This window comes from Panthera onca, chromosome D1 (assembly GCF_046562875.1).
Source record: "Panthera onca isolate mPanOnc1 chromosome D1, mPanOnc1 haplotype 2, whole genome shotgun sequence".
Taxonomy (NCBI): Eukaryota; Metazoa; Chordata; class Mammalia; order Carnivora; family Felidae; genus Panthera; species Panthera onca.
Genome location: NC_138348.1, coordinates 109588004 through 109610655, shown reverse-complemented (window position 1 = coordinate 109610655; position 22652 = coordinate 109588004). Strand labels below are relative to the sequence as shown.

The window sequence follows — 22652 nt, the reverse complement described above, 5'->3', positions numbered from 1 at the left end:
AATATATATACCACAGCTTCCTTATCCATTCATCTGTCAATGGACACTTGGGCTTTTTCCATATTTTGGCTATTGTCAATACCGCTGCTATAAACATTGGGGTACATGTGTCCCTTTGAATCAGCATTTTTATATCCTTTGGATAAATACCTAGTAGTGCAATTGCTGGGTCATAATGTAGTTCTATTTTTAATTTTTTGAGAAACCTCCATACTGTTTTCCAGAATGGCTGCACCAGTTTGAATTCCCACCAACAGTGCATGAGTGTTCTCCTTTGTCCATATCCTCACCAACATCTGTTATTGTGTTAATTTTAGTTTCTGTGACAGGTGTGAGGTGGTATCTCACTGTGGTTTTGATTGGCATTTCCCTGATGATGAATGATGCTGAGCATTTTTCATGTGTCTATTTCATGTGACATCTATCTGGATGTCTTCTTTGGAAAAGAATCTATTCATGTCTCCTGCCCATTTTTCACTGATTGATATGATAAAGTGATTTTGATGAAGCAAATCTACTTGTGTCACTCCTCTATCCAAAATCCTTCCATGACTTCACTTTGATCCTGTGATTAAGACCAAATTCCTTAAAAAGGCTAAAACACCAGGTTCTAGCTCCTACCTATCTTTACCTTGTGCTACTCTTCCATTATTTCAGTTTGACCACAGTGATCTTCATTTACTTGTTCCAACTTAATCATGTTCCTTTCTGACTCACAGCCTTTGCGGATCCTGACTCCCCCCCCCCCCCCCGACCCCCCGCGTACAATCCTCTGTTTCCACCATCCTTCCTACCTGGTTAGCTCCTCCTCATCCTTAGATCTCTACTTTAAGGTCACCTCTTCATGGATGCCTTCCTGAACTCCTAGGCTAAAGTGGATGTCTCTATCACAGGCTCTCATAGCACCATTTAATTTTTTCTCAGTCATTTTGTAGTAGTTTATAATTATGTATTTTTTTGAGAAGTGATTCTCTGCCATCCTCACTAGACTATGAACTCCATGAAGGCAGGTATCATGTCCATTTTGCTCACTAGTTGGCATGCTGGTGACATGTGGTAGGTGCTCAAGAAACATTCCTTTAAGGGATAAATGGGTGAAAGGGGTTGGTCAAGCTGTGGACCTCCTTAAGATCATGCAGCCTTGAGACCCCCACAAGCAGCCTTCTGGAAGAGATAAAGCCTAAGCAATGTTAAGTCCACAACCTATTATCTTTGTGACCTCAGACTATTTCTTTAACCTTTTTAAGCCTCATTTTCTTCCTCTGTATAAAGCAAATAATATCTATTTTACAATGTTGATGAAAAGATTAAATTTTATACCTCTCCAGTGATAGCCATAATTTTAATTAAGTAATCATTAACTGTGTCATTGTTTAATGTCTATCCCCAATGCTCAATTTATAAGCACCAAACAATATGGACCATGCCACTATGCTCCAATGCCTAGCTCAGTATGTAGAACACAGTAGGTGATAATTATTTGTTGAAGATAAATCAATAAACATATAAAAAGAATTTAGCATGGTACCTAGCTAAATTAGGCATTCAGTAAATATCAATGTCTACTATAGATTGAATGTTTGTGTGCCCCCAAATTCCTATGTTGAAACTCAATCCTCAGTGTGATGATATTGGGATATAGGAGGTGATTAGAGACCTTTGGGAGGGCTCTACACTCATGAATGAGATTTGAGTCCTTATAAAAGAGACCACAGAAGGTGAACATCCTTGTCCCTTCCACTATGTGAGGACATGGCAAGAAGACAGCCATCTATGAGCCAGGAAGTGGATCCTCGCTAGACAGTGAATCTGCCAACACCTTGATCTTGGAACTCCCAGCCTCCAAAACTGTGAGGAATAAATTTCTGTTGTGTATAAGCTACCTGGTGTGGTATTTTTGTTATAGCAATCCAAATGGACGCACACACTCTTCTTCCCTCCCTTCATAGCAAATTCCCCAAGACATTCCTTCTAGCCCTGCTGTTCTTTCAATTGGATGGAGGTGGAACCAGTTGTTTGCACTGTTCATTAATTCACAAGGTATTTACTGCAGATAGTGTTATTATGTGGAAAATTCAACTGAATTTATAATTTTCCAAATAATAACACTCTCTTTTTTATGGGCAGAAAAAAATCCCAACAACAATGATCTGCTGAGCACAATTTATGTGTCAACCACAACAAAATGTTCTGTAAATTATAGAAGCAGAAGGTAGGCACAGATATGTTACATGACTTTATAGAAGCAGAAGGTAGGCACAGATATGTTACATGACTTAATTAAGTAACAAAGAATTAAAATGAGCTTCCCATGCTTCTGTTCAATACCCTTCCCTCTACTCTTAATTGTCATTGCACATGAGCAAATTCAACAGTCCTCAGCAGGCCTCCTGTGATGGTCAAAGAAATTTCTTTCATCATACAGCTGAAATATGCCCTATTGTTTATGAGACAGTGAAATGAGCAATGAAATTAGGTTAAGTTATGCTTTCCATGACAGCATAAAAAAATCTATGCAATATCAAACTTTGAGGGGCACCTGCGTGGCTCAGTGGGTTGAGCATCTGACTCTTGATTGCAGCAGCTTGGGTCATCATCTGAGGGTCATGTGATTGAGACCCAAGTTGGGCTCTGCACTGACAGCTCAGAGCCTGCCTGGGATTCTCTCTCTCCCTCTCTCTGTGCCCCTACCCCTCATTCACTGTACACAAATAAACAACCTTAAAAAAATATATCAAACTTTGAGTACTCAAGGAAAATAGGAAATTAAAAATATTGCTTTGGACTCTATTAAGAACAGTATTATCTGAATAGGCAGCTTTAATACATTGCAACATCTTGGCACATGCATGTGCACGCGCGCACACACACACACACACACACACACACACACACACACACACAGAGCTGGATCAGAAATCCAACAAGAGTTTTGCTTCAGCTGATTTCTCATAGTTTTCTAAATTATTAAAAATCCTGTTAACAATTTCAAAGCTTGACCACTCTCAACAATAGCCAAATTACGGAAAGAGCCTAAATGTCCATCAACTGACGAATGGATAAAGAAATTGTGGTTTATATACACAATGGAATACTACATGGCAATGAGAAAGAATGAAATATGGCCTTTTGTAGCAACATGGATGGAACTGGAGAGTGTGATGCTAAGTGAAATAAGCCGTACAGAGACAGACAGATACCATATGTTTTCACTCTTATGTGGATCCTGAGAAACTTAACAGAAACCCATGGGGGAGGGGAAGGAAAAAAAAAAGAGGTCAGAGTGGGAGAGAGCCAAAGCATAAGAGACTCTTAAAAACTGAGAACAAACTGAGGGTTGATGGGGGGTGGGAGGGAGGGGAGGGTGGGTGATGGGTATTGAGGAGGGCACCTTTTGGGATGAGCACTGGGTGTTGTATGGAAACCAATTTGACAATAAATTTCATATATTGAAAAAAAAGACAATGAAAAAAAAGAAAAAGAAATAAAAGGCATCCAAATTGGAAAAAAAAAAAACAATTTCAAAGCTTGAAAAATGCATCAAAATATGTAAACATCTATAATCAAATACCTGAATTTAAGAGAACAAAGTTAAATTCTCATTTTTTTTACTTTAAAAAACATTTACAAAAATAAACCCAAATCATTTCAAATTTTTCATATTTGAATAACCAGTAATAGAGAATCAGCAGGTTGATTTTCACTTTAGGAACATTCTCCCAGCCAACTACATACAGCTCCAACATTGAGTATTAGAATCTTAGAATCTTGTGGAATGATGTGATCTTTTGAGATTTGCTTCTATCTATCCCATCAAAAGATCACAGCCTGTGTCTGAATTACTCCAGTAACCAGAGCATATAGCTCTAGCCAATGTATTTCATTTTGGGAAACAGCAACTTTCATAAGGATAGTCTACTGTGCCTTAAGTATTTTTTTTAACTTCTGCATAAGGATTCTCTTTAGCTTCCTGGAGCCAAAGAGAACAAATCTTTATGAAATCCAACACATATTAAAAACTAGTACAGGGGCGCCTGGGTGGCTCTGTAGGCTGAGTGTCCAACTTTACCTCAGGTCATGATCTCTCATGGTTTGTAAGTTTGAGCCCCGCATTGGGCTCACTGCTGTCAGTGCAGATTCCACTTTGGATCCTCTGTCTGCTTCTCTGTCTGCTTTTCCCCCGCTTGCACTCTCTCTCTCAAAAATGAATAAACATTTAAAAAATAATAATAAAATAAAAATAGTACTATTTGTTGAATGCCTTAAAAAAGGAGACCTAGTTATAGTCTTAACTCCAGGCTAAAATTCAAATCACAATTTAAAGACTCAAACTCAACCTTCAGCCATTATTTCAAGAGCCTTGTGTTCATAATAAAGGGTTTTGGCTATTCTTTCTTTTTGCTCTCTGAACAGTCCTGTGATGTACCCACTGTTTCATTCTAAAGGTATGAAATTTGCCTCGTGGTTGTCAGTTACTGGATGCAGGATACCACATTATGAAATATATATATAAAAGCTAGAACAACCTTTGGTCCCAGTTCTGCATCTAACTAATTAGGAACAGTAGCTGTCTGATATGTGAATTATCTCAACCACTGTTTTCTACAATATGAGAATCACATTACATTTCTGCTACATAGCATTAATTAAAGGTTAGTGAGGAAGATAACGGAATCAATCCGATTCAACAAGATTTGCAGATTGCACTGAGGCTATCCTATCAGATAAGTGAGAGGCAGCTGTCCTGTCTAGAAGACCAATTTCCATTTTAGTAAATGCATCCAATACCCAGGTATTACAAACCTTGATGGGAATATAACTGACATATTCACATTCTAAAGCTTGCCAGAAATCCTCTGCTAAATGGCCTAAGGGTAACAGAAATGATTATATAATGTAATAATTTTTTACAAAGAAAAGTTGATATCTGTAAGTGGAAAAAAATTAAGTTTATTCATTTATTTTGAAAGAGAGAGAGAGCATGAGCAGGGGAGGAGCAGAGAGAAAGAGAGAGAGAGAATCCCAAGCAGGCTCTGCACCATCAGCATGGAGCCTGACACAGGCTTGAACCCATGAACTGTGGGATCATGACCTGAGCCGAAATCAAGAGTCAGATGCCCAGTGAACTGAGACACCCAGCTTTCCCTAAGTGAAATTTTTAAGTAAACATATTGAAGTAACTCACTAGGTGGGAAACTTAAAATTCCAAAGTGTACACAAACTAAAAGCTAGTTTCTCATAGTGTTCTGATAAAGGTGTTAGTGACAAGGGCAAGCATGCTGTTGAGCTCAGAGCTTAACTTCTTACAGCTTAATACATAAAAGACATACACTGTGTAATAACATAGGCCCCATAAAGGCTAGTGAAAAATCTTTCACTTGTATCATGAGGTAACATTTACCCTTGTAGATACAGGAAATTCTAGCAACATGGGTTAATATACTAAGAAAACTCGCTAGAGACTTGTTATCATAAATTTCCAGACTGTTTTTAGAATTGATAGGCCTTTCCTTGGTGTCTTATTCCAATCAGGCTGCAAATAACAAAATACCATAGGCTAGGTGGCTTAAAACACGGGAATTTCTTGGGGCACCTGGGTGTCTCAGTCGGTTGAGCACCCGAATCTTGATTTGGGCTCAGGCCATGATCTCGTGGTTCGTGAGTTCTAGCCCCACATCACGCTCTGTGCTGATGGTGAGCTACCTGCTTGGGATTCTCTGTCTCCCTCTCTCTCTGCCCCTCCCCTGCTCACTCTCTCACTCCCCCTCAAAATAAATAGATAAATTAATTAATACAAACAAACAAACAAACAAACAGGAATTTCTTTCTCACAGTTTTGGTGGCTCGGAAATCTAAGACCAAGGTGCAGCCTGATTTGGTTCACTGGGGAAGGTGGACCTCCTGGCTTGCAGAGACTTCTCCCTGTGTCCTCGCTTGGCAGAAAGAGAAGGAACTCTGGTCTCTTCCTCTTCTTCTAAGGACACTGATCCCATCACAGGGCCCCTTCCTCATCATGTCATCTAATCTGGATCCCCCTTCCAAAGGCCCCACCTCCAAATGCCATCACAGTGGGGCTTAGGGTTTCAATGAAAGAAGTTGGGGAGGACACAAGCATTCAGCCCATGACACCTGGTAGCATAAAAATCAACCACCATCAATCTCTTAGCAGCGTCCACCACTCTTGAGGTGATTAAAAAATCAATAGAGATAAAAAGAACAACCCCCAAACACTTTGTTTGATCAATTCAGCAAGACACTTCATCAATTTTGATTTCTGCTTGGCAATCCACGTTATCTTAGCCTTCTCTCTATTTCAGAATTTGCCACAACACTAAAAGAAGATGGTGTTTGAATATCGAAGGAAAATCATTCAGGATGTCAGATTAGAACATAAAAAAACATTTTAAGTTCCGTTTCATAGTGTTGGTAACACACATCGCACAAGTCAATGTTACTTAAAGAAGCACTGTTATCTTCATAGATGCCATATTGTAACTTGGGTTATTCAGATAAAAGTGCAGACAGACTATGGGCCCGTCTTCAGGAATGAGGATCCATGAGGCTCCAGTAAAGGTCATACAAATAATGCATCTCTGGGAGCTTCGCTCTTAGCCCTCATTTCACCTCTCTCCATACCCTTCCTTCATAGACTTTCTCTGGCATACAATGTAATTCTAATAACCAGAAAGAATGAACCCAAGAAAATGAGCATTTTATCTATTTCTAATAATCACTGACCACACAGTTATTCATGTACAAACACAGGCACATCCAAGCATGTGCCTATCAAACACCCACCCCTCTACTCACCATATATGCCCAGAAACACCTATGTGAGAAAGGATAGTTAACATTTACAGTCACTACTATGGACCAGACACTGTAATAAGTACTTTATAGGTATTTCATTTAAAAGCTCATAAAATGAGGGGCGCCTGGGTGGCTCAGTCGGTTAAGCGTCTGACTTTGGCTCAGGTCATGATCTCACAGCTCATGGGTTTGAGCCCCACATCAGGCTCTGTGCTGACAATTCAGAGCCTGGAGCCTGCTTCAGATTCTGTGTCTGTCTCCCTCTCTCTCTCTCTCTCTCTCTTTCTCTCTCTCTCTCTCTCTCTCTCTATCTCTAACTCTCTGCTCCTCCCCTGCTCACACTCTTTCTCTCTCAAAACTAAACATTAAAAAAATAATTATTAACTAATTAAAAGCTCATAAAATGGAACCATGAGAAAGATGAAACTGGTCTATTTACAGACGGTGGGACTGAAGGAGAGCAGTTGACTAAGCAGTTAAATGTAGAAAGACCAGAACTCCAGGTAGTGTACTTTCGGGAACACTGGGATTTAGTCACTTTAGCAGACTGTGATGCCGAGAACATGCAAAAGCACCCAACCTCCTTCTTGTTTCTCCCTTATCTCCAACCCCAGTGCTTGCCAAAGGCAAAAATTTAAAGGCAAAACCCTCGTCGGGAAATTTCTAGGGCATTATGGTATTTTGAAAGTGACAATGCAATCCCCCTAGTAGAAAAGATATCAGAACGGAACGCTTATCTGCAACTTTCACCTTACCTTAGAAAGCATATAAATTAGTTCTTCCCTACTCATTAAAATCAGGCTAAAAATATATACTAATTTCCATAACATTTTTGTAGGCTTCTATGGGAGTCATACCCTGTTATCAAGCGAACAAGTCAAACATGTTTATTGAATGAGTGAATGAATGATGAGAATATATGTATCTTTTACTTCAGAAATTCCTCTTTTCTAGACTTACTAGAAGACACTGTGACTTCATTTCCAGCAAAAATAAATGGCACTGATGTGCTCCAAAGCACTGAAAAGAACTAGTATAAAGTGTTCGTAGCTTTTAATTTCAAAAGTATATGCACTGATCGTTGAAGCAGAAAATACGTAAATGTTGGGGGGGGGCGGAAATGAACCAGTCACCCACTCCTTATTAAATGGAACTGGCACTCAGTGCTGGGAAATGGAGTAAAATGATATACATGTATTTCTAAAATTCCAAAAATAATCTAAGCACTTAAGCATTTTAAAAGGCTATTTTATCATAAAATAAAACAAAGGGGAAAGGAGGCACTTGGGTATTTTTTTCCTGCAGAATCACATTCACGCTAGACTGATAGCCTTGAGCTCCTGCTTAATTTTCTGAAAGCTGGCTGCAGGGCCAGTGAACAAAGACTTTAGTAGCTCCATAGTGGCACAAGATATATCAAAATTCTCAAAGCATAGAGTTGTGTGGCCTGGTAACTTCATGTGCGAAACGTCTGCTTTCAGTTCCTACTAAGTAGGTTAAAGATGGGGATGCCAGTCCGGTACAGCTACCTGCCCAATTTACAAACCTCTAGCTTATCCATGCAAAGCAGAGGCAGTCTTCACCAAAACGTCTGAATCTGAAGGGATACATGACTTCAGTTTCCCTGGGGTATTAACAACATGCCTACTCACACCTGACCACTGACCGTCTGCTACTGGGTAGGAAACCTTCCTACTGCGGATATGTATCACTGTTCGCTTCTGCATTCTGTATTCATTTTTAGAATGTACAGGCTTTTCCCACATAGTAGTTAAGGAGTTACAGTTAAAAGGAGTGTATAATTAATAGGCAGACTGAACAATTTATATAAATTATGTGAAATGTATATCATGTTAATGGCTTTCTAGCCCTTTTTATTGGTACTGTATTTACTGAAGTTTGGAGGTTATAAAGTCAACAGTGTTTCCATGGGCCTTCAGAGATTTTCAGAACTCAAGCTACCTGGCAATTTTCAAATTGTATTAACATCAAGAGTGTCCCCAAATATGTTCTACTCACTTTCAAGAATGGAAAGAATTAACCTGCTAACTCTAGTATCTCTGTGGGTCTAAATCCTGTTTCAGCATTTAAAAGCTCAGTGGGGGCGCCTGGGTCAGATGAGAGACTGACTCTTGGTTTCGGCTTAGGTCACGATCTTGTGGTCTTGTGAGTTTAGCTCCCTGTGGGGCTCTGTTCCAACAGTCTGGAACCTGACCAGGGTTCTCTCTCTCCCTCTTTCTCTGCCCCTCCCCAACTCATGCTGTCTCTGTCCCTCTCAAAATAAATAAATAAATTTAAAAAATGATAAAAGCTCAGTGGACATCTCTACATCCTGTGATGAGGTTTCCATATTTGGTTACCTGTTGACTCTACCAAGAGGGTCCTATGCATCCTCTGGCTCTAATGCTGATGCTGGTCAGGGAAGACTCTAGTTCTGTATCAGTTTGGCCTGATGCCTGTCTTCATACTTGCTGCCTGGACACACTGCCTGATTTCTGGTTCCTGTAACCCAGCCTCCTTGTGCTCTGTGCCAAGGTTTTGTTCCCCGATGAGTCTGGATTTCTGTTCCTTCCTACCTTGCTGTACAGCTTTTCCACTTGAACTTAAACTACTTGCATTCCCTTGTCAATATGAACTTTGTGTTGTTCTTCAGACGCTCAACATCAGGTTCCCTGACCTAACAGATCGGCTCCTGGCATTTTCTGGCTGCTGCATCGTGTCTTTCTACCCCTTCTCCCCAACCCAAGCCTGGCAGTGTTACTCAATGTTTAACTTCACTGACAGCTGCAAACCAAGTTTTCAGTTTGCAATAGAAATGCTCCTTCTACCCCCACCACAAAAGAGGAAAGGATTTTATTACTGGTATTCTTTAAGGGATGCCTGGTCAAAATGATTTTAAAAATCAACTTTTATTCAATTTTATTATTTTAAGATTATATTGCCTTTTGCCTACACTAGGGATCATTGGTCCCACTGTACCATTTCCGACATGTTATTTATCCATAAAATTAAGAGAGAAGATGCTACTGATTTCTGACCAAAAAAGGAGAATGGCAGAGGCAAGAGTCCCCAACTTTTAAATGCAGCTTCTCAAAGCTCTGAACTATTTGCTCCTGGAAGGGAATCGGGCAGATTTGGGCAAAGTGGTCACATGATTTTTCTTCATCACCTGACATGATGATCATGTAACATCGTTTTAACAACAGTTCCACTTTATTATTATTATTATTATTATTTTACCTTTGAATAGATCACAGCCCAGACTTGTGACAATATTGTAGGCTTTAGAACGAGACAAGCTGTGGTTCATATTCTGATTTCTGAGTCACACTGTCTGGATTCTTTAACCTTTCTAAAACTCCATTTCCTAACCTGAAAATGGAGATCAAGAAACAACTCCACATGTTAGTCATGGGAGATGCAGTTAGATATTTTATTCTTTTCTCATACACACTGGATGCGCTATGGGTATGTATATCCAAAACATACAAAGCAGTCACATGAGGCAGATTCCCGTATGTCCAGATATACCTGTCTGAAAACTAACAATGGTGGCTACCATGTACATTTACTACTATGGAGCAGTTGCTGTTCTAAGCATTTTGCAGGGATCAGCTCATTGAAAAACAACTCTGAGGTAGACACACTTAGTATCTGAACCTGATAGGTTACAGAAATGGAGAAGAGTGAAGTTTAAAAAGTGGCTGCAGGTGTAAAGATGAGAACTCTATGAAGAGCATTAAGAAAGCACTGGGATGCTGCACTGTTGCCTAAGTGGAAAGCGGAGAACTAAGGGCTCACTTACCCTCCTTGCTTATCCCTTATTTCTAAGTGATGGGTTTGCCAGAGATAAAAATATAAAATGAGGCAAAACCCTCATTATTCAATGTCATTATCACCACCATCACCACCACCATCATCATCATCACCATCATCACCACCATCATCACCACCATCATCACCACCATCATCACCACCATCACCACCACTATCACCATCATCACCATCATCACCACCATCATCACCACCATCATCATCACCATCATCACCACCATCATCACCACCATCACCACCATCATCACCACCATCATCACCACCATCACCACCACCACCATCATCATCACCATCATCACCACCATCATCACCACCATCACCACCATCATCACCACCATCATCACCACCATCACCACCACCATCATCATCATCACCATCATCACCACCATCATCACCACCATCACCACCATCACCACCACCATCATCATCATCACCATCATCACCACCTCCACCATCCTCATGATCTATATGCCAATGATTTAAAAAGTTAGAGATACTGGCTCTTTCTTCATCCCCTACACCATATAAAACCCAAGGAGCAAAATGTTATATTGTGCATTATTTATGCCAACTTTTTACTAAATATTTGCTTTTCTAATCATAAAAGGATCAAAATTATAACCCATGCTTCCTTCAATTTACCTAACTTTTACTTAGGATCCATATACCTGGGACATCTTGGCAGCCAAGTGCTGTAAAGGCTTTAATTTTCTCAATGCCAGTAATATGCCCATTAAAATATCTAGCTTCCTCCTATACCTCCTTCTTTACAGAAGGTTTACTCCTCATTATGGCCTAATTTAGCTGAATCCTAACCCTGGAATTAGAGTCCATCCCTGCACCATCTTCCCTAACGATAGGAAAGCATGGAATAATAACATGATCAAGAAAAGGACAACCATCAATTTGGAAAGGAGAGTCTCACTAGGCAATAGCAGGCTTTGAATGCCCCCTTGTGGGGCACTCTCTCTAGGTCTTTCTTGGTATTCAGATTTACCTGGTTTCCTTTCACATTTCCAACATAAAAGTGGGTTCCACGGGGAGCCTGGATGGCTCAGTCAGTTGAGCCTCCAACTTTGGCTCAGGTCATGATCTCACGGTTCGTGAGTTCAAGACCCGCGTTGGGCTCTGTGCTGACGGCTCGGAGCCTGGAGCCTGCTTCGGATTCTGTGTCTACCTCTCTCTCTGACCCTCCCCCATTCATGTTCTGTCTGTCTCTGTCTCAAAGATAAATAAACATTAAAAAAAAATTAAAAAGTCGATTCCACCATATTTTTCCTCATGATATGATTATTCCAGAAAAATTCTACATGTAATTTAAATCCAGCAAAAAGTCTTCTTAATTTTATGAAATCAGCAGGTATCTGGTCCTTTAAGAACTGTACCACTTTTGGAATTTTTTTTCAATAGTAATTAGAAAATGAGCAGATAGCTCATGGTACAAAAGAGCACTGTGTAAATTTTCTAGAAAATAAGCTGATCTGCTTATGATGATTAGAAATCTCAGATTAAGCATATAAGAGGACTTCTACTTTATATTCCTCCTAATGCATTTCTCACAATGTATGTTGTTTTATCTTATACAAGGCTAATATTCTTTCTTTATTTAGTCTTTCCCTCTGTGTGGCCATGCCATCATCACTCTGGCTTCAACACATAATGTTTTCCTTGTCTGAACCCTAAATTCAACCCATATAAACCTGAGGAGACATCAAAGCTGCCCTAGATACCTATTTAAGATACATACACATACTGGCATCAAAGACATGTTAAAAACACCAAGCCTTAAAATAATATCACTTTATAATTTATTGCTAAAATTTCCAAACAAGTTCAGTTTAAGAGAATTTGTGAACCAGGAATGTTTGTTTCTCTTTCTCTCTCTTTCTCTATCTCTCTGATAGATATAGATATATATAGATATATAAACACATACATACATACACACACACACACACACACACACACACACACACACACACACAAAGATGGAAAGCCCAGTCTTGAGCATCAGGGAAATAGTAGATCCATTTTATAAGTTAAAACTTGCTGATAATTTTTTATCACTGTATGGAACTGCCCATGGTTAATATATATATATAATATTAACCATGGGCAGTTTTATATATATATAAATATATATATATAGTTATATATATATATATGGTTATATATATATATGGTTATATATATATGGTTATATATATATATGGTTATATATATATGGTTATATATATATATGGTTATATATATATGGTTATATATATGGTTATATATACGGTTAATATATATATACACACACATATATATATGGAAAAATTTGAGGCTCACACAGAATATTCCCATATTTTTTTCTGTGGGGTATCCTAGCTTATTTCAAGGTAAAGGAAACACGATGTTGTGAAATCTGTATTTTTAAACCTTCAAATTGTTGTGGTACCCTCAGAAGATATCACATACCTTCTTTTCTCAAAACCTTGACACTTATATTTAAATCAAGGATTCCCTTGGTTTTTCAAAGGAGAATCTGTTTATCTGTTTATCCTTTATCTGTATCTCATTTAGTTGTAAAAGCTTAGAGCCAAAATAACATGACTACTTTGGTTGGAGAAAGCTAACACAGCAAATCAGGGGTTCACAGAGGAAGGAGATTGGTGGTTGCTAAGATTAGTGCAGTAGAGCCCGCAGCCTGGAGAAAGGCATGTGCTGGCAAATTCAGGCCAATCTGTTCTACCTTTTGGAAATCACTGAGTGTAACAGTGACAACTCATTGTAGTGTCTCTCTGGTTTAAGATCAGACATTTGGCTATGTCTACCATACATTATGTAACAATAAATTATAAGGAAGTTGAAGATAATTTATAAGAACTTCTGTACAAGGCAAATCCTGCACATATACCAAACACTGAAAATTCACCTTGCCAAAGAGACTCACTAAAATATTCAGCAGCAGCTACACATTATACATAATGGCACTAAAGAACACCTTTCTCCAAAGGAGAGACACCTTAATGAAAACACCCTCTGGGATAATAATATCAAACTACAATGTTTCTTTCCAAGTCTTCTTATGTGCAGATCATGCTATGAAAAAAAAAAAAAAGTAGCAGTCTAGGTGGTTTAGTAAGGAAGAAAATAAAAGCCTACAGTTCACTACTGTTCATTATACTAAAGTGCTTTCTGTCCTTTATATAAAAAAGCCATATACCCTGACATTGTGTAATCCACGTGAAATTCTATGTAAAGTTACAGAATTATTCATTAGGTAGATATGATTCTGAATTGTTCAAGATAGCAGTTTTTAGTAAGAAAATAGTAAGGAGTTCACCAAATCAGACCAAAAAATGGTGACCCATTTTCAAAGCTCTTCCTTTATTTAGCTTGGAAGATTAAGACGCTTCCACTAAAAACCACTGGTCATTTGGTAATAGCTAGAACATTTCTAAGTATCCCTTTAGAATTAGAGGGTTATTTGACAATGCACTGCCAAATACCGATTAATCATCATATAACTGATAACGCAATGCATATTTTAACATAACTTATTTCTTACTAACTGTCAAAATACAATACTTAGTTTATATTGGAATCCTGTTCTCTAAGAAAGACTAATTATGATGTTGTGCAAAGTTGCCTAGAATTCAGCAATTAAATTCTGTAATAATAATGAATGTAGAGAACTAGATCTGTAGAAGTTTTCCTTACTGAGCAATATTATGATTTGGTTACCTATAGTATGTCAATACTATGAATTGACTCACAATGGAAGTTCACTCATTAAACAGAAATACCTGTTATTTGGTATAAAATTTCTAAATTAAAGAGATTTCCATCATTTACTATCAAGTTTAAGTACCAAAAGAAAATTATACCCATGCAATTTAATTTACTATTAAAAAGTATTTGTGTACAAGCAATTAAACCCAAATACCTTGTAAACATCCAAAAATCCACACTGGTGGTCAAATCTGGTGTACAGTTCATTCAGCATGCTGATCACCTGCATGGGGGTACACTGGGCACAGATGGCTGTGAAGCCAACAATGTCTGAAAAGAGCATGGTGACATCATCAAACTTTCTGGCCTGCACCTGCTGTCCTTGCCACAGCTGCTGAGCTACATCACCAGGGAAAATCGAATACAGAAGATCCACTGTTTTCTTTTTCTCTTCTTCCAGGGCCTGGTGAGTTCTTTCCAAGGTCGCCTTTAATTTATCCATCCTCTTCTTCAAGCCATCTTGGGCCTTGGCCTGCTCGCCAACCAGAATGACATCTCGGGTGGCATCATGGATAGGGATGTCTGAGAGATGCAGCCCTCGGCCCATGAGTTCATCCAACTTGTCCACACATGGAGAGCCCAAGAATAAGATGGAATTTGACTCTGGAACATGGATCATCTGTCCCTTGACTTCCATCACCTGCAAAATTAACATGAAATTTTCATCAGCGCTCTTCATACAAGTAGGTTCACAAAAAAAGTTTATTTATGACGCTGATGAAGAGGAGGAACATGAAATGTGCTAGTAGCTATGCTGAATTTCTGCATTCATATAAGCATATTTAAATATGGTTTCCAGCCAGCGTAAAAATTCATGGTTCTAAACAGAAATCTTTGTTATTATCTCCCACTCTGCCACTCTCCAAAGACAATGGTGAGATGAAGAGTGAGATCAATGAGAAATGAAGCAGGAAAACATTTTTTATTCAAGATGAAATTACACTCAGGCACATCATGAAACGGGCTCAGGAGTCAGTTCAAAACCTTTCAACCTGCTTAATAATAAAATTAGGAAAAATCTATCTGTCAAAATAACTACATTCAATTGTCATTAAAATAAGGCTCAGGAAAAAGTCCAGAAGATTAAAATAAATCAAAATTATTGTTTAGCCTTATGTAAGTCATTTTTCAAACAGTTTGTAGACCTTTGAATATGTAGCAGTTCTTGCACTGACTGGATTAGGGAATAATCCACTTGATCTTAAAAATAAAAATTTAGGGGAACCTGGATGGCTCAGTCAGTTAAGCCTATGACTCTTCATTTCAGCTCAGGTCATGATCTCACAGTCCTGAAATCAAGCCCAGCATGGGGGCTCTGTCCTGACAGCATGGAGCCTGCTTGGGATTCTCTCTCATTCTTTCTCTCTCTCTCTCTCTCTCTCTCTCTCTCTGCCCTTCCCTGCTCAGGTGAGCACACTGTCTCTCTCAAAATAACTAAATAAACATTTTTTAAAAAACAGAAATTTATACTAGATATGATTAAGTCACTATTACTAGGAAGTAACTATCACTCAACTAGCATGTTCAACATAGGCTAAAAATAAACCCCACAAATCAGAATAGCACTAGTGGAATGCATCTAATAAGATAAAGAATCTGAAGAAATAGTACTTTGAATCCATCCCTCCTTTCTGTGCTCTTGGACTGGAGAAGTTGGGGAATGGACATTTGATGTTTCCCATCAGTGAACACAGGTTTATGCTATCTCTGCTCAGCGCCCCACAGAACACTGCAAGGAAAGGAGCAGAGGCAGGAAAGGAAGTAGACATAGGAGGCGGCAATATGAATATAGTTATTTGGGTCAGAATAAGGTATCTGATCACACCTGGAGAGGAAAGGGGCTGTAATGACCTAGAAAGAACAGCATACAAGTTGGCCAGCAGAGACCGCCCATCCGTGTAACCTGTGTCACCTTCCACGGCCCCATGGAATGTGCTCAATAAATGTATCTTCCCTTACTCTTCATAGCATGAAGTAGTTAGGCTGGTGGATGAAACTAGAGGCAAAGAACAAATATGTGGTAGCCCTGCAGCTATGTCTTACTTTGCTCCCCCTGTGCCATTCATCAAGATCTAGTATGGGGAAGGAGATACAATTGAGTCCATGCTTGATGCTGTACTTTTCACGAAATCAAAAGTTGGCTTTATCTTGTGTAAAGTTTCTGCTAGTGCTCAGTATTTCATCCTTTTAAGCATAATCCTCTCATTTACTCACTGATATATATGTTGTTTTCTATTTACTCGAACTGGGTGATAAGCATAAAAGGGTAAAGGAAGATCCCCCTTCTCCAAGTTATCACAGTATGGTGGAGGGGACTGGAGAACAGCATGAAGAAGACACTTCTAGCTCCCTCATGCAACATGGGCTCTCAAAAGACTGCAGACTGTGGTTTGAGTACAGAGAAAATAATACTTCTCAGAAGTATTTCCAGGTTGTTTTATACCTGCTTATACTAAAATTTATTTTTTAATTTTTTAATGTTTATTTATTTTTGAGTCAGAGACAGAGCACAAGCAGGGGCGGGGCAGAGAGAGAGGGAAACACAGAATTTGAAGCAGCTCCAGGCTCCGAGTTGAAAGCACAGAGCCCAATGTGGTGCTCGAACTCACGAACCACAAGATCATGACCTGAGCCAAAGTCGGACGCTCAACCAACTGAACCACCCAGGTGCCCCCTCAAATTATACTGAAGTTTAAATGAAAGAGCATGAGGTATAAGAAAAATAAACTTTTAAATCTGTCAGATTTCAGAAATTGGTAAGCATAATAAAAAGGAGTATTGGATGGGCCAAAAGGTTAAAGTCGTCCTTTTAGAAATCTTGGTGGTCAGGTTCTGTTAAACTACCTGGGTCATTTTTATTTTAATGAGCAGATATCTCTATACTAACATTTACCAGCCTAACCAAGAAGTGATTGAAAACTGAGTAGCTCATGTACTGTACACTACACTTTTCTGTATTTCCGCATATTCTGAATGTGGACTAACCAATGCTCCCATGAGACTCAAGTCTAGGAAGACAATCATTGGTAGCAGGCTTATAGCATGGTTAAGAAAGAAGGATTTGGAAACAGTCAGACCTGGATTTGAATTCCAGTTCTCTTGACATTTAAATGGGCCAACTTAAGTTATTCATACTTTCAAAGCTTTGGTTTCTTTATCTCTAAGATAGAGATGAAATGATAATTATGTTGATGAGGATGAGCCTGTAGCTAACTCAACACATCTGCTGAGTGCTTGCCATCAGCTAGGTACTGTGCTGAGTACTTAATCTACATGTTGTCAAATTTTACTGTACCCTATTACTGTTCTCCTTTTTTTTTTTTTTTTTTAAAGATTTAGGGAGGTTGGAGGCCTTCTAACAACGCACAGGCTAATAAACAGCAAAGTCAGCATTTTAAACCCAGAGGACATGCTCTAAGTCACTGAAGAAGCATGATGGGTAAGGATGTTGGGCAAGGCCAGAAGGGACAATAATAATTCTACATGTAAACCAATGTGATGGCAAAGTAACCTTATTGAGATATTCACAATAGGCATGAGAAAAGATAGAAGTTGTTGCTCTTGATATAGATGAAATAGTTACTTGTATGCCTATCCACTGATAGCAGGGTAGTAAAAAATTACTTCTATATGTGATTTCATCTTTAGGATATAACTTATGGATGCACAGACAAAATGATATGTCCTTGGTGTCCACAGAGGTCTTTGTTCTCACAGAGTAACATTCACTTCGAAGGATTAGATCCAGAAGGAAAAAACAAAAGTAGGAAACAAATGGCCAGCCTGGAAAACTTCTGTATCTTCACAAGAGTTGAGATTCTCCCTCTCTCAAGCCCCCTCCTGAGGCACTGCCCAGCTGGAGCCACCAGCAAGAAGGATCTTGCCACAAGGGCCCAGTCAGGAACTATTCATATCCCACATGAATGAAAAAAACCTCTTTTGCATGAAGACACGAGGACATCTCTCCTCTGGGAGCTGGTTCTTCTCCCTTAAGCAGCATTAACAAGGACTAGTGGGAACCCTGGAAGCATAAAATAAACTCAACAGATGAAAATAGGACCATGTGAGCTCTGAAAATCACACTGTCATTGCAACTACTATCTACAAAAGTAGGCCAGGACCTGTATGCCAAACTTAAACACAGTGACTGCTTGTTAAAATTTTTAAAAAATTAAATAGGATCTGGTGTCTTCTAACATAATAGCCAAAGTAACCAGGACATAATAGGACGCCAAGAATCATAATAAGAACCAGGAAAATCACATCTTGAATGAGAAAAGGCCATGAGTTGATGCCAACACTGAAATGAATCAGATATTGGAATTATCTGTCAAGAATTTTAAAGAACCCATCGTAAAATGTTTCAACAAGAAATTATAAATTCTTTTGAAAGGAATAAAAAATTAGAAAATCTTAGTAAGGCAACAGAAGATATAAAAATAACCAATGTTGATTATAGAGCTGAAAAATGCACCAAAAAATAGAAAATTTGCTGGGTGGGCTCAAAAAGATGACACAGGATGGAATCAGTGAATTTGAGAATAGTTCAAGAGAATTTACTCAACCTGAACACAGAGAAAATAGACTAAAAAATAAAATAAAATGAACAGAGCTATAAGGACCTGCAGAACAGCAACAACAAGGACAACAATGAGGACGACAATATCCGACCTTTTTATCATGGCAGTTCCAGGAGGAAAGGAGAAAGAACAGGAATGAAAAAGCATCTGGAAAAATAATGGCTGAAAATGTCTCAAATTTGACTAACAATATAAATCCACAGGTTCGACAAACTATGTGAGCCTCAAATAGGATAAACACAAAGAAACCCACTGTAAGACACACCTTAATTAAACTTCTTAAAAATAAGTTCAAAGAAAAGATCTTGAAAGTATCCCTAACGAAAGGATTCATTACTTACAGGCAACGCTAATTTGCATGGAAGTTTGTTTCTCATCTGAAACTATGGAGGCCAGGGGAAAGTAGCACAGTCGTTTAAATATCAAAAGAAAAGACTTGTCCACTGAATTCTCTATCTGGGGAAACTATTCTTGAAGAATGAAGGGAAAGTAAAGACATCTGCAGCTAAAGAGACACTGAAAGTCTGTGTCCTAACAGACCTACCCTTAAAGTCTGGACAAAGAAAAATTTTCAAACAGAAAGATAGTAAGAGAAGGAATCTTAGAGTATCAGGAAGGGGGAAAAAAAAAACAACCGAAAAACTAGGAATATGGGTTCTTACCACAGAGTATCTTTCTCCTGAGTTGTCTAAATTAGATATAATGATTGAAACAAAAATTATAACACCATCTGCTCTCATCCCAAGTGTGCTTATAAGGGAGAAGCAGAGGGAGATTATGTGTGAACACACGTGCGGGCACGCACATAACGATGTGGAGGAAGAGACACAGTGGAGTAATGTAACTACAAGCCAAGAAACACCAAGGTGTGCCAATAGCCACCAGAAGCCAGAAGAGTCAAAGAACAGATTCTCCTCCAGACCCTCTGCAGAGTCCATGGCCCTATCCACACTTCTGGTGCAGTTCTGGGGTGATGGTGGGGTTCAGAGCTGACAGTCAAGAACGAATTCTTGAAAACATCTTTGGTGCAAAAAGGTGATTTTATTAACGCATGGGGACAGGACCTGTGGGCAGAAAGAGCTGCACCGGGGTTGCGAAGAGTGACTGATTATATACCTTCAGGTTGAAAGGGAGTTAGGGACAGTTTAAGTCTCTAAGGAATTTTGGAAGCAAGGTTTCCAGGACCTTGATGGGCTAGCTGCTATTAGGAAAACTCCATTTATTACCGTTTAGTAAAACCTCAGTCATGAGACCCTTCAGATGTATATCAGCAGCCATATGTTGAAGTATGATTGCCAACATATACTTGGGGGTTAAATATAAAGTAGGTTTTCAAAGGAATTTTTAAGTAAGGAGACTCACAGGATCTGGGGAGGTGGGGGTGGGGGGTGGGGTGGGATAATGTTAAGCCAAGATTCCCTTTTGCCCCAACACAGTGTCATCATTGAGGCAGCTAAGCTCCTAGAGGGAGGTCACTCTGCCTGTTTCAAGGACTTGTCAATGGGCTGTAGGCAGTAAGGGAATTTAATTTTTCATTTGTCTTAAGTTCCCACATCACCATGGCAAACACTTAAACCCCCTTACATCTTGATGAGGGTGATATTAGGGCTCTAGGAAATGGAGTCTATAGGTTTCTGCAGATTGGAGTACGGATAAGATTGTCTTTTTCTTGCAGTTTACTAAGTTATCTGTAAACTGAAGGAGACTCCTATCCTGCATGACTGTGATCTCTATCAGTAAACCATTTGTTTTCTTTCCTTTCCTTTGTTCTTGGGCAGCCAGGAGTGTCCGAGGAATAGCACCCAAATCCCACCTGCGGGTGCGGGATGCTATTAGCCTGTACTTTGCCCTCAGCTTGCCTTATGCTCCCTCATCACTTTGATTTTAAATTCTGACCTTCAGGACTGTGTAAGAATAAGTTTCTGTTGTTTTACATCACCAAATTTGTAGTAATTTGTTACAACAGCCGTACAGATTGAAAGAGCAAAGTTAGCAAATAAGACCTTACTGACACATATGGGAAGACCCACCCAACAGCAGCATGTACATAATTTTTTCAAGATCTCATGGAACATACACTAAGTCAGACCATATCCTGGGCTGCAAAAAGAAAAACCAACACAACAAATGTTTTGACTTGGAATTATATACAATATGTTCTAAATGGTATAAAACTAGACATCAATCACCATAAAACATATTCATAACAGCCAAAACTGAAAAGAGTCCAGATGCATTTCAATGGATGAATGATAAAACCTAAAGAGGAATACTATCTAGTAAAATAAAGATGACTCTACTCACATAAGCCAAATTTTGGATTAATCTGTAAGGAACTCCACTAAGTGAAAAAAAATTCTCATTTAATAAAATAGAGCGCTTGCTTTCTTGTTTGCTTATTTCTTTTTATCACTCACCTGTTTGTGTTTTGATTCTTAGACTATAATTATCCAAAGAAATAAAGTGTTTTGAAATAAAACCTGTTATCTCCCAGAGGGCTATTGGTTTTTTGTAATTCTAGCCTACTCTCTGTATTTGTAACAGCTACAATTTTTAAAAACTGTAAATTTTGTTTTGATTTTCTCTGGCAAGAATCCTTCATTAAATATTCTTATTTAAAGAGGCAATACAAAAATTCTTGAGTGAAATACACTAATATACTTTACAAAAATTAAAAGCATTCTTATTTATTCATCTGTTTTATAAGTATTTACTTAGTATATATGACCTATCATTGCTATGCTATGCACTTTAAATATGTAGGAATTTAAGCAGAACATCTTTGCATTTTTAAAGAACTAAACAATAAATTCAATAGTAAAGTGGATGTATCTGGGGGAATATTAACATCTAAGGCTAATTATGATACTTATTCTGTACACTGAAATGTTGCCTTTGTTGAAATGAGATACAAAAAAATTCATACTGTTTATTGATGAAATCAGCAACCCCCCACCCCCCAAAAAAACACATAACCCGCAGACATTTCATCTTAGAAGAGAAATGCTTAGCATAGAAATGCTTGCTTCCCTCCCGCTTCGTGTATTTGTATTTACTTCATTGTTATTCTTCAAACCTCAAAACTTCATTCTAAAAATGGATTCAGGTTTTGTTTTGGTAGATAAGCTGGTAAACCACATAATGAAGTCATTTCATGTTCCACGATTAGATGCCACTTTTCTTTTTAAGTCACAGCAGGATTCATATAATATTTAAAGGAAATAGTTTTATGCTTCATAGTTGAAAGAAGTGTATCAGCAAACATTTCATATTCTGTTGTGAAAATTTTCCAAATGTGAAAGGCTTATGTTTTGCTTTTAGATTCTTTATTCATTTTTTTTATTGAAAATTTCACACAATGTGGGGAATATTAAAGTGATACATGGTGTTTAATACTTTGCACCCATAGATGGCTCTTTTTTTCCCCCAAAGAGTGCAAACGATTGTATTTTTCATCACATTCACACCAGCAGCAAATCACACACATTTAAGGAATAGCACTAAAAAGTCTGCCTTGCTTTACCACCCACAGTTAGCCTGCACCTCTGGGACACCTCTGTCCCCACACTGCCACTCACACGTCCCATGGGAGATTTTGGTTACATTTCTATATAAAGAGTTCAGAAAGCTATAGTAAATTTTTGGAACCAC

At 38.5% G+C, this 22652-nt stretch overlaps 1 protein-coding gene across 2 annotated transcripts in view; it reads right to left on the bottom strand.

The window, feature by feature from the left end:
• GUCY1A2 (guanylate cyclase 1 soluble subunit alpha 2) overlaps window positions 1-22652 on the bottom strand; it is a 331166-nt gene that overhangs the window by 119742 nt on the left and 188772 nt on the right. For both annotated transcript variants that reach the window (XM_078432697.2, XM_078432698.2), the window contains exon 5: window positions 14576-15061. In XM_078432697.2, the coding sequence (XP_078288823.1) occupies window positions 14576-15061 (486 nt within the window). The remainder of the gene's footprint in view (window positions 1-14575; window positions 15062-22652) is intronic.